We start from the raw sequence: 13,046 nt of genomic DNA, 5'->3' as shown, positions 1-13,046 counted from the left end.
ATCCATAGCTATGTCAGAAGAAAATATTAGCGCTCCTATTTTTTAATTAAAACTAATTACAAAAATTATGCTTTACTGATTTTTAATATAGAAATCGACAATGGCCACTCTGGAAGACAGTTTGGCAGTTTCTTAAAAAACTAAACATACTTTTACCATATGATCCAGCAATCACGCTCCTCAGCATTTACCCAAATGAGTTGAAAACTTATCTGTACACAGATGTTTATAGCATTTTCATTCATAATCTCCAAAACTTGCAAGCAATCAACATGTCTTTCAGTAAGTGAATGGATAATTAAACTGTGGTAAATCCAGACAGTGAAATATTATTCAGTGCTAAAAAGAAATGAGCTATCGAGCCATGAAAAGACATGGAAGAACTTTAAATGCAAATTACTAAATGAAAGAAGCCCCTCTGAAAATACTATATACTGTATGATTCCAACTATATGACATTTTGGAAAAGGCAAAACTATAGAGACAGTTAAAAAGATCAGTGGTTGCTAGGGATCAAGGTGGAGAGAGGAATAAATAGGCAGAGCACAGAGGATTTTCAGGGCAGTGAAACTATTCTCTATGATACAATAATGGTGGACACATATCATTATACATTTCTCAAAAGCTACAGAATGTACAACACCAAGAGTGACAGTGTAAACTATGGACTTTGAGTGATATGAGGTGTCAGCGTAGGTTCACTGACGGAAACAAATGTACCGCTTTGGTGCTGGATGTTGCTGTGTACGTGTGAGGTCAGGGGATATATGGGAACTCTGTACTTTCTGCCCAATTCTGCTGTGAATCTAAAACTGCTCTAAAAAAATAAAGTCTATTAAAAAAAAGTTTGAAAATCACTGGGTTAGAGAATCTGAATAAAGGCCACTGTAGCAAGAGCATAGAAATTAGAAGGATGGGGTGGGCTTTAAGGTCAGAGAGATAGGCAGAAGCAAAACTACGTAGCACTTCCAAGACCTGAAGGGAAGTCCATATTTTATATTAGTTATACAAGAAAGCAACTGAAGGTTTTTAACTTTTCTTCCTTTCTACCTAATTAGAAAAACTATTTTCTTCCTTAGGACAATCTTAGGGCTCTTGCTTTGGAATCCCTTCTTCTCAGAAAACATACATGAGCAATTTTCCTGTGTATTCAACTACTCTCTCTTCACTGAATCCTTCTGATTACATGTATATATACTTCAATCACTCTCTTCTTTAATAGGACCCCCCTTTCCCTTCCCCTTGTAACCAAAACTTTTGAAAATGTTGTATTTGTTAATCCATTTTCTCACTTGTCACTCATGCTTTCACACCAGTTTGTTATACAACTGAACACCATCAACCAACTGACTCTAACTGCCATGTATAGAATAATTCATCCAACAATAGCAGATACACATTCTTTTCAAATGCATATGGAACACTCACCAAGTTAGACCTTATCCTTGATCATAAAAGAAATCATAACAGTTATAAATAATTTTGGTTATAAAAAGCATGGTCTCTGACCATAACATTAAACCACAAAAGGAAAACAAAACAGGAGAATTACCCCAAATGAATGGGAATTAAACAACATACTTCCAAATAATCCAGGGTCAAAGGGAAACCCTCAAAAAAACCTAGAACATATTTTGAACTGAAGAAAAAGAAAAAACAACATTGTCAACATTTGTGAGATGTGACTAAAGTAGTGTTTAGAGAAAAACTTATTACATTAAATGCACATATTTGGAAAGAAGCTCTCAAATCAATGATCTAAGCTTAAGAAACCAGAGAAGAAATGAAATCCAAAACAATCAGAAGTAAGGAACTAATAATTATAAGATCAGACTCAGTAATGAAAGAGGCAATACCACTACAGAGCCTAAGCACATTAAAAGGATAATGAGACAATAATGTTCAAGAACAACTTTACACTCATACGTTCAACAACTTATATGAAATGAACAAATTCTTAAAGAAACAAATTCCAAAGGTCACTGAAAATATGTAACCTAAATAATCCTGCATCTATTAAAGAAATTGAATTCATAATTAAAAACCTTACAACCACCACCACCTCCAAATTCAATCCAGTAACATACAAAATGGATAATACATCATGCCCTAATAGGGTATATCCCAGAAACACAAGGTTGACTCAACCTGTGAAAAACTGATCAACATAATTCACCATACCAATAAACTAAAGACAAAAAAACCCATGATTGGGCTTCCCTGGTGGCGCAGTGGTTGAGAGTCCGCCTGCCAATGCAGGCGACACGGGTTCGTGTCCCGGTCCGGGAAGATCCCACATGCCACGGAGCGGCTAGGCCCGTGAGCCATGGCCGCTGAGCCTGCGCGTCCGGAGCCTGTGCTCCGCAACGGGAGAGGCCACAGCAGTGAGAGGCCCGTGTACCGCAAAAAAAAAAAAAAAACAAAAAAAAACAAAAAAAAAACATGATTATCTCAATATATACAGAAAAAAATTCAATTCATATCCATTCAATATCCATTCATGATAAAAAACCATGAGCAACCAGAATAGAAGGGAATGTCCTCAACCTGTATTAACAGCTAATATGCTGAACTTCCCTGGTGGCACAGCATATAAGAATCCACCTGCCAATGCAGGGGTCATGGGTTCGAGCCCTGGTCCGGGAAGATCCCACATGCCATGGAGCAACTAAGCCCGTGTGCCGTAACTACTGAGCCTGTGCTCTAGAGCCCGTGAGCCACAACTACTGAGCCCACAAGCCACAATTACTGAAGCCCATTCGCCTGCAGCCCGTACTCCACAACAAGAGAAGCCACCACAATGAGAAACCCGCACACTGGAGCAAAGAGTAACCCCCGCTCGCTGCAACTAGAGAAAGCCCACGTGCAGCAATGAAGACCCAACGCAGCCCAAAATTAATTAATTAATTATTTAAAAATAGCTAATATGCTAATGATCAAACACTGAATATTTCCCCCTAAAACCAGGAACAGGACAAGGAAGGATGTCTCTTCTCACTACTCCTAATCAAAATCATATTGGAGGAAAAACTATAAATCTCTTAGAAGAAAACACAGGGGGAAAGTTTCATAACATTGGATTGGCAATGATTTGTTGGAAATGACCCCAAAAGCACAGGCAACAACAAAAAAAAATAGACTGTATTCATCAAAGCAAAACCTTTTGTGCATCAAAGGACACTATCATCAGAGGTAAAGGCATCCCATGGAATGGGAGAAAATATTTCCAAACCATGTATCTGATAAGGAATTAATATAGAATACATAAAGAACTCCTACAATCCAACAAAAAACAAACAACCCGATTAAAAACTGGGCAAAAGATTTGAATAGACTTTTGTCCAAAGATGATATACAAATGGACAATAAGCACATGAAAAGTTCAACATCACCAGTCATTAAGGAAATGCAAATCAAAATCACAATGAGACACCACTTCATACACATTTACATTAGGATGGCTATTATCAAAAAAAGAGAGAAAGAAAAAGAAGTGTTGAGGAGTTAGCGACAGGGAGGGCAGGGGGCCTGTGCTTAGTTCTGGGGGAGGAGGTGGCCAGTTTAGGGTCTCAGGGGACAGGTGGGGGAGATGGCAGAGTTAGATGGGACTGGGGGGGTGGGGGTGCCAGGAGAATGAAGGTTGAAGGGGAGACTAGATGTTGGGGGAACTGTGCTGGGAAGAGCTGCGTCAGAAGTGCCCACAGTAACCCGGGGGGAGGACAACACCCAGGCCTGGCTGTCGCAGCTGCTTGCTGGAGAAGGGGAGCCTGACCTCTAGGAGGGCGCCGCTCCTGTACAGAGGGTTGTGAACCCGCCTGGGGATGAGGCCTGGTGTTGTGGAAACTGAAATTAGCTTCGTGGGGCTGACAGTTCTGGCCCAGGGCGGTGGCAGTGCACCCCTTTAGACTTTTCCTCTAGGTTCCATGCTTACCTCTTCTGTGACCTCACTCTGCCCCTCCTCCTCCCTCTTAACTCTCTCGAGGTTACCCCTTCACTTAAAACATTGCTTCTGGTAATCTGTGTTCATCATGGCAAGCTGATGGCAGCAGGAGAAATGGAGCCCCTGTCCAGTGTGAGTCGTAGCAGTGCAGGAGGGGAGACCCTGGAGGAGGAGAGAGCCCGCCTAAATTGATGTCTACAGATTGAATTTCCAGAGGCTTAGGAGGAGGAGTTCCCCATTGTCCTGTTTCCAGGTCTTGCTCAGGAAGCCCTGTATTCATTCAGGAGACCATCCTTTAACGTTTTCAGATGAGCTTATGAGGGGGCAATCTTTAAAAGTCCAAAGCAGATGCATCCGGGGCCTTCAGCAGATGCGTTGCTTTGAGTGTGTAATCCGGGAGCAGCGATCTCTGGGCACGTGAATGCCACCAGGCACCTGTCCTGTTCTGGGGTGGAGGTTTTCAGATGCTGCATCTTCTAAATTCAGCCTTCTGTTGTACTAGTTTTGTGCTACGAACCTTGCTCCCAGAGGACTCGTAAGCTGTAGAACATTTTAACACGATGCCACAACACAGAGTGCTGCCTTGTAGATGGAGCTTGCAGATGCATCCCAGTGACCCTCTCATCTACCCGCCCGCCTTCCTGTGCATTGGTCGGAGGAATTCTTAGTGTGATGATATAATCTGTGTGTTGGGAAAGTGTTCAAGATGGAAATGCCTTAGGCAAATACTTAAATGAGCCAACTGGCAAATTGAGGGGGGTCATTGTACTGTGCTGGAGGTACGAGTTGGTCATGCCCCAAATATGATAGAAATGGCAGGTCTAGTTTGGGCATTCCTACTAAGAAGGGAGTGGTCAGGGTACCGATAGTGATCTTTGATTCATCTTGCTCTATGTGTTTTTTAACTTCGATTTTACTTGATCAGATTTCAGAGTAATTTTAGTGTTCAAATGGGAGGACCCTGAGGTGAGGGGTGGTGGGGAGGGAAAAGCCTACCACAGGTGCTGGGAGGGGTGGGCGTGAAGAAAGGGAGAAGGGGGGAGGGTTGTGGTTAGGTGTGGGTTGTAGAGGGTGGGAGTGGTAGGGAATGTGGGTTGAAGGGAATTCTCTGAAAAGATCAGTAGGCAGAGCTCTGGGGAATTATATAGAGCTCATGGGCCAAGAAAATACTGGTTAATAGTAAATTGTTAATGCTAGTTAAATTATCGCTTGGAAGCAAAAAAAAAGTCACTTGGAAACTTTCTAAAATGCTTAGAACTCTGCTAAGTGCAGGGGAAAAAGCAAAATTGCTTTGCTGCAAGATGGGGAGGACTGAAAAGGTAACTAAGACCTGGTTATTGGTGGCTTGAAAGATTGGTGTCAGAAATTTGCATCAGCAGGTTAACATCCTTCACTGCTTTCAAGCTCCTTACGTGGTTTATCTGAAGATGTGTGGTATTTGGGAGAGGTCTTCGAAAAGACTTTAAATACCCATATTGTGGGCTTTTAAAGTAAGCTTGAGATTTTGGAGTGCACTTAAGATGGTGAGATGTACTCTTCTGGGTTTTCACTGAGGTTTTGCAGTTGAAAACTTGAGCAAAGTGAAAATGCAATGACTTCTAAAGGAATTTTGTGTTACTTCCTGCCTTAAAAGCACATCTCTTCTTTGTGATAAGTATTAGAAACAGCAAGAGTTTTTACTTTTCGTCGTCATTGTAATAAGGAGAACCTAATGACTTTTTGTGATCACTGTAAAATTACTGTAATATTTGGTAGCAAACAATCCATGTAGGCTTGCTAAGGTTACAGTTAGTAATCCACTGTATCTTTAGTTTTGAATGTTTGTGTTTTTTAAGTGATAACCGTATTAGAGAGGAAGCTATCAGCCAAAATCAGTTTGGGAAATAAGCAAAACTGGGGATGGGGAGGTGCTTTATTACTAGATTATGGTGTGCTTGTGAAAATTCAGGGAAAGATCTGAATTCTTTGTGATAAAGTAATACCAGTGGCTTTAAAAAAAAAAAAAGCGTTGGTGAAGGTGTGGAGAAATTGGAACACTTGTGCATTGCTGATGAAAATGTAAAATGGTGTAGCCCTTGTGGAAAACAGTATGGTGGGTACTCAAAAAATTAAACACAGAATTACCGTATGATGCAGTAATTCCACTTCTGAATATATACCCAATTGAAAGCAAGGACTCAAAGAGCTATGTGTATACCATGTTCATAGTAGAGTTATTCACAATATCCAAATGTAGAAACAATCCAAGGGTCCAATGACAGATGAATGGATAAACAAAATGTAGTATACACATACAATGGAATATTATTCAGACTTAAAAAGGAAGAAAACTGACATATACTACAACATGGATGAACCTTATACATTATGCTAAGTGAAATAAGCCATTCAGAAAAGGACAAACACTGTACAATTTCACTTACAGGAGGTACTAGGGTAGTCAAATTCAGAGACAGAAAGTAGAATGGCTGCTAAGAGCTGGAGGTGGGGAGCAGGGGAAGTTCCCGTTTAATGGGTACAGAGTTTCAGTTTGGAAGATGAAAAAAGTTCTGGAAATGAGTTGTGATGGTTGCATAACAATGTGAATATACTTAATGCCACTGAATTGTATATGCAAAAATGGTTAAAATGGTAAATTTTATGTTATGTACATCTTACCATTAAAAAACAAAATCATACTGAGGTCCTAGTCAATATAAGGTAGAACAAAGAAATAAGGCCACATGGCTCAGAAATGAAGGAACAAAAAACTCTCTACTTGCAGATGACACAACTGTCTAAATAGAAAATTCCCCAGAATGAACAAAAGAGCTCCTAGATCTAATAAGCAATTTTAGCAAGGTCCCAGATCAATATGGTATACAAAAGTCAACAGTACTTCTGAACAACATGGAAGAGAAAATGTTTTAAAGAGACAGTAAAATTTACAAACTACTGCAGTATAAATCTAACAAAAATATACAAATTCTATATGCTGATAAATCAAAAAAGACGTAAATAAATGGAGAGATATACCATGTTCATGGACTGGAAGAGTCTATGTTAAGATGTCTATTGCTCCTTCGTTCAATAGGTCCAACGTGATACCAATAAAATCCCAGTAGGATTTTTTGTAGAAATCAACAAGCTGATTCCAAAATTTATATGGAAATGTTGGTTTAGAAGACTAAGGCCATCTTCTCATCTCACTCTAAACTCTCTCCCTAGACAATCTAATCCATAACCATGGCTTCAATCACCACCTCTACCAAATATATTTTGAATGTAAACTTCACTTCTTGAGCAGGCTTCATTAGAGAAGTAAATTTCAGAGACGGTAACTAACTAAAAAAAAAATTCAACAAAAAGACTGACTATCAGAAGTGAAAGTAGTTTGCTTAAAAACAGAGAATTTCAGAGAACATGCCAGATGATGGAATCAGAGTAAAGAGACTAGAGGAACGACTGCCTTTGTTTCAGAGACCCATAGTTACAAGTAATAATCTAAAATGTACAAATATTCTAAATATTTAGGCTGAACCATTTTGGTGACAGACGTGTCGGTGTACCCTAGATATCACTGGCCTATTCTCTAAAGGCTGCCACTAGGCTTACTGAGGGCTCTGTTTGGAACAAAGCCTCCTTTGTGTTCAGAGCAACAGCAAAGGCCCCAGATAAGAAATTAAGCAATAGCTAAGAAGGCCTTTATTCATGTGGGAACGGTGGAATACAATGTAGACCACTGATTAGGTCATGGGTTTATGGTCCACAAACATCTTATTTTGAAATGATAAACTGATGGTAAAAAATATAGATAAATGTCTTTTAAGTTAGCACAATTTATCTTGAATACTTCTCAATGAAAAATACTGAGTTTCTAAATTTTCAGAGGTGGCTGTATTAGAAGACTTTGACATCTGGCTTAAAGTCACCTCATTAAAGCCAAATACCATTTTCACCCATTAAGCCACCCAGAGCCAGAAATACTCCACTTTTGAAATCAATAAACTCAAAAATTTCAGCCTCTGACCAAACTTCCTTTGTGGTCTCTTAGTACCTCTCACCTACAAACTGTCAACAATACCTCCATGGTACCCCACTCTACTTATCTTGTAAGTCACTGGGTCCTACATATTCTATTCTAATATTTCATTTCAATTACCTTACCAGTGACCTGCAAACTGCCTAGTCCTAATGGATACTTCCACATCTTATTATTTCTACAACACTTTAAATGTCACACCCCTTCCAACTTGAAATTCTCTTGCTTTCCCTTTTATGACATCTCTCTTGGTTTTCTTCTTTCTACTTTAATCATTGTTGCATTTAGGTGTCACTGATCTGTGAACTCACTGCATTATAACTTTTGGTTTACTTGGTTTTTTCTGTCATTGGACTGTCAAGTCTTTGAGGACAGGTATGGCATCTTTCAATTCTGTAATTTTAGTTCTGATAGCAGGCACCAAATACATTATTAGTGACAATTTAAGAAGTACATAATACATGAAAAGTGTCAGATTCTATAATCATTTAATTTCACTAAGGTACTGTTAAACTGTGAGGTCATTTGGGGGATATAAATAGACTCTGAATGCTCTTTTGGTGAAATTTCATTTCACAAGGAAAAATTCACAAATAACAAACTTCAAAACATACCTGTCCACTGTTGCTGAGATATTTCACACCAGTACTTTCTCACTGAAAGAATGTCCTTCAGCAATATGTTGCTACAATCAGCTCCATAAATGGCACCATTAGATGAATCTTTCACTGTCTCCATGATATAATTCAAGAGTTCTTGACATTTTAGCCTGGGTGCTCCTATTTAAAAATAAAACAAACAAACAAAAACATATAAATCTTAAGAAAAGTAAGTTAAGGATGCTTGGAATGGCAATTGTATAAATAATTCCATTTGGGAACTTACTATTAACTAACCTCCTTCTCATAAAACACGGATTAGCAAACTATGACCCAGGGGCAAAATTCAGCCAACCACCTGTTTTTGGAAATAAAGTTTTTTGGACCATAAACATGTCTATTCATTTACATATTGTATATGGCTACTTTCATGCTAAAATGGCAAAGTTGAGTTGTTGAGACAGAGACTACATAGCCTGCAAAGTCAAAAACATTTACGATCTGGTCACTTTACAAAAAAATTTGCCAATCCTATAGGATTATATAGCAAAAACAATCATTCATTCTACCTTAATAATTCACAATTTCTGACATTAGACCTTGAGTGACCCAAAGTTTCCTGGTATTTTTTATAAAAACCTGATTAGAATAAGATTATAAAGAGAATACTATTTCCTTTGTAAAGCAAAATTACTTCCAAGTCCTATAATAGCATTTATTATATATACATATGTAAGGCTATAATTTTTAGTTTTATTTAATTATTAGAGGTCCTGAAAATTCAGAATTAATGGATATATATATTTTTTAATGGAACTCTTTTTCTTTTAATTTATTTATTTCTGGCTGCATTGGGTCTTTGCTGTGCACAGGCTTTCTCTAGTTGAGGCAAGCAGGGGCTACTCTTCGTTGCGGTACACGGGCTTCTCACTGCGGTGGCTTCTCCTGTTGCAGAGCAACGGGCTCTATGCTCGCGCACTTCATTAGTTGTGGCACGCAGACTCAGTAGCTGTGGCTTGCGGGCTCTAGAGCACAGGCTCAGTATTTGTGGCACACGGGTGTAGTTGCTCCGCGGCATGTGGGATCTTCCCAGACCAGGGCTCAAACCCGTGTCCCCTGCATTGGCAGGCGGATTCTTAACCATTGTGCTACTAGGGAAGTCCCTGGATATATATATATTTTTTAATTTATTTAATTTATTTATTTATTTTTGACTGTGTTGGGTCTTTGTTACTGTACGCAGGCTTTCTCTAGTTGCGGTGAGTGGGGGCTACTCTTCGTTGCAGTGTGCGGGCTTACTGCGGTGGCTTCTCTTGTTGCAGAGCATGGGCTCTACGTACTCGGGTTTCAGTAGTTGTGGTGCGTGGACTCAGTAGTTGTGGCTCGCGGGCCCTAGAGCACAGGCTCAGTAGTTGTGGCACGCGGGTTTAGCTGCTCCACGGCATATGGGATCTTCCCTGACCAGGGCTCAAACCCACGTCCCCTGCATTGGCAGACAGATTCTTAACCACTGCACCACCAAGGAAGCCCTGGATATATTCTTAAAGGTAACAAAAGTACATTTAAAAGTTATTTGTTACTTTCAGTAAATCGTATTGCTGTCACAGCTGAAATTTTTCATATTTCAATATTAACAATCTTAAAATTGCATATAAATTTTTTGTTGTAAGTTACGAGCAGGGTGCAAGTCATTATGTATATTTAAATATATTCTAGTTTAGGATTTTTTATGATGAGACTAGTTATTTAGAAGTATGATAAATAAATATACACGGGTATAACAAAAAATCATCGCTTCTTGGCCTTTTGGCTAAGATCAAGTGTAGTTTCTGTTCTTATTAGTTTAAAAAATCATTTTTACTTATGGCTTATAATTTTAGGCATCTGGCTAATGATGAAATGCACAATCATAATATCCTCTGCTGTAACACCCTGTGCATTTCTCTCTTATAGTCTTCCTAACATTTTCTTAACTATAACATCTGTTATAGTTGAACAATATTTGCTTACTGGTTCCTTCCCATCTACCTCTTTTTTTCTGATCTCTGTTTCTTTCATCATACCTTGGGTACCAATGTTAAGCAAGTCTGGCAAAGTCTGGACATGTGTTTAAATTCTCATCAACCCTCCAACCCTTTAAAAAAAAAACTGAATAAGTGAGATGACACGATAGTAGCTCCTGGTTTTGCTCCGAGATTAAAGATGTTTAAGTTACAAGGTAAAACTTGAAAGAAAAAAAAGCCTTGAATAAAAATATCATTTTTCAACCATTTGAATAATCTTACACTGAAAATTTCATCCATTTATTCCTATAAACCAACATATTGATACTTTCATACATTTTTAAATGTGATCACGGGCTTCCCTGGGGGTGCAGTGGTTGAGAATCCACCTGCCAACGCAGGGTGTATTCCTGGTGGATTCCAGGTTCGACCCCTGGTCTGGGAAGATCCCACATGCCGTGAAGCAACTAAGCCCGTGCGCCACAACAACTGAGCCTGCACTCTAGAGCCCGTGAGCCACAACTACCGAAGCCCACGTGCCTAGAGCCCATGCTCCGCAACAAGAAAAGCCACCGCAACGAGAAGCCCGCACACCACAACGAAGAGTAGCCCCAGCTCGCCGCAACTGGAGAAAGCCCATGCTCAGCAACAAAGACCCAACGCAGCCAAAAATAAATAAAATGAAAATGTGATCTCCATTGTTAATTTTGCAATAGAAGGTTTTTTTCACTTTAAAGCAAAATTCTAAGCTGCAAACTTTTCTGATGGGCTACAAATAGGCTACAAATATCTTTCTCTCACTCACTCACAAATTCTGTCAGACCATATTAAGATCTATTAAGAGCCCAGCATTAGTAGCTAGGAATACAAATTTTAATGGATGCAGAGCAAAAGCAGGTGCAAAAATATTTCGGTGTAGCTTTCTTCTGTCTATGCTGGAGTCCCTGCTCAGGACTTGCAGCTACCCACACAAAATGGCATCTCAGAGGAGCCGAAAAACTAAATTTTTGCTAAAGCCACTGTCTTTTAGACTCAAGTCTCATACCACCATTCTGAAACATCATTCACTAACAATCTATATCCTTCTACTTAATAATGTTTACCAACATTGGGCTTTTCTGATTCTTAAACTAAACCTGGCATCACAAAGCCACTTTCTTATCTGTGAAAAATAAACAAAGTTTGAGTCCAAGTCCCTAAACAAACATTTCCGCCACTAGCTTTTCAGCGTTGTATGAAAACCATTTCCTTACATAAGCCTACTAGGATTCTGCATTTTGGTTCAAAAATTTGGCTTTTCAAAACTGTATAAGTTCAAAATGGGAGATATGTGGCTCATCAGGAGCAAAAAAGAACTTGGGTTTTTTTTTAATCAACAGTAAGCATGCTATTAGTTAAAGAGTGTGGTTCTGACTGCCAAGAAAGCTAATGTGATCTTGGAATGAATCAGTAGAAGTATAGAATAAAAGATACGGAAGTCCTGCTCCACTCCATACAAATAAGAATATGCCTATAAGATTGAGTCCCACACTTTAAGAGACAGGGAATTAAACTGAAGAATATTCAGAAGTGACACAAAAACTAGCTCGTATGAGCAACAGGAAGTAGGTCTGTTTAGCTTAGAGAAGAGGACTCAGGGGAAATATCATGGGTAACTTCAAATATCTCAAAGGATATTTGAAAAAAGGATATTGAAAAAACTGAGTTAGTATTTTTCTGTATTATCTCAGCAAACAGAAGCAGTAACAAAAGGAGACAGGTTTTCACTACTAAAACAGAAAAGAAAGCCTCAAAAGGCATGTTTTATCATTAAGGCTACCTAAGTGCCAGGGACATATAGATGGGATCCAAGAAAAATGGGTAGATGAAATAATATTTTTTAATCCTTCTAAACCCTGAGATTCTATCATTCCATGCTTGTATAAATTCCTCCAAATATTTGAACCTATAGTATTAAAAATCAGTATATGTACTAGAAATTAAGAGTTAGCACTGAACTTTTATCTCACCATATTCAGACCAAACTCATGTAACAATAATCTATTAAGCCAAGTAACAGCACTTACTTTTATTTGCACATTTGATGAAGTATTTGACTAAGCTACTGATTTCTTGCATCTTTTTCTGCCTGGTGGCTTGTGTTGAGGTTGATACATTTGGTTTTGCTGTTCTCAGACACTCCGTTTCTTTCTGAATATATTTCTGTAAAACTCTTCAAGAAAGTGCAATGTAATTTCAGAAACTCATTAAATACTTAAATTATTATAATAGTTTCAAAAAGTCCTTCATGCCATCATAAAGAGCATTGTTTAAACCACATTGCTTCAATCAATGTACCAGCTAAACAAAACAATTACATTTCTTTTTTAAGGCCTAAGCCCTCAACACCAATTTAAAGTCTGGCCTGCAAAGCTCTTAATCTGTAACCTCCAGGATTTTCTATTGCTTTCTTGCCTGCTTTCTCATTTTATCACTAAAAGCTT

General features: G+C 38.7%; 1 protein-coding gene and 1 pseudogene across 5 annotated transcripts in view; one reads left to right on the top strand and one right to left on the bottom strand.

Annotated features, from left to right (window-relative positions):
- ATM (ATM serine/threonine kinase) overlaps window positions 1-13,046 on the bottom strand; it is a 140,551-nt gene that overhangs the window by 122,004 nt on the left and 5,501 nt on the right. For all 5 annotated transcript variants that reach the window (XR_004478352.2, XR_004478353.2, XR_004478354.2 and 2 more), the window contains 2 exons: window positions 12,630-12,775; window positions 8,576-8,740 (listed from right to left, as the gene is read on the bottom strand). Coding sequence is in view for 2 of the 5 variants with exons in the window: in XM_049714066.1 (XP_049570023.1) it covers window positions 8,576-8,740; window positions 12,630-12,775 (311 nt within the window). In the remaining 3 variants the exon portion in view is untranslated. The remainder of the gene's footprint in view (window positions 1-8,575; window positions 8,741-12,629; window positions 12,776-13,046) is intronic.
- LOC117197631 (uncharacterized) lies at window positions 10,351-10,472 on the top strand (annotated as a pseudogene).

This window comes from Orcinus orca, chromosome 8 (genome assembly GCF_937001465.1).
Source record: "Orcinus orca chromosome 8, mOrcOrc1.1, whole genome shotgun sequence".
NCBI classification, from domain to species: domain Eukaryota; kingdom Metazoa; phylum Chordata; class Mammalia; order Artiodactyla; family Delphinidae; genus Orcinus; species Orcinus orca.
The sequence above is the reverse complement of the archived record's forward strand: the minus strand, read 5'-3'. Positions and strand labels throughout refer to the sequence as shown.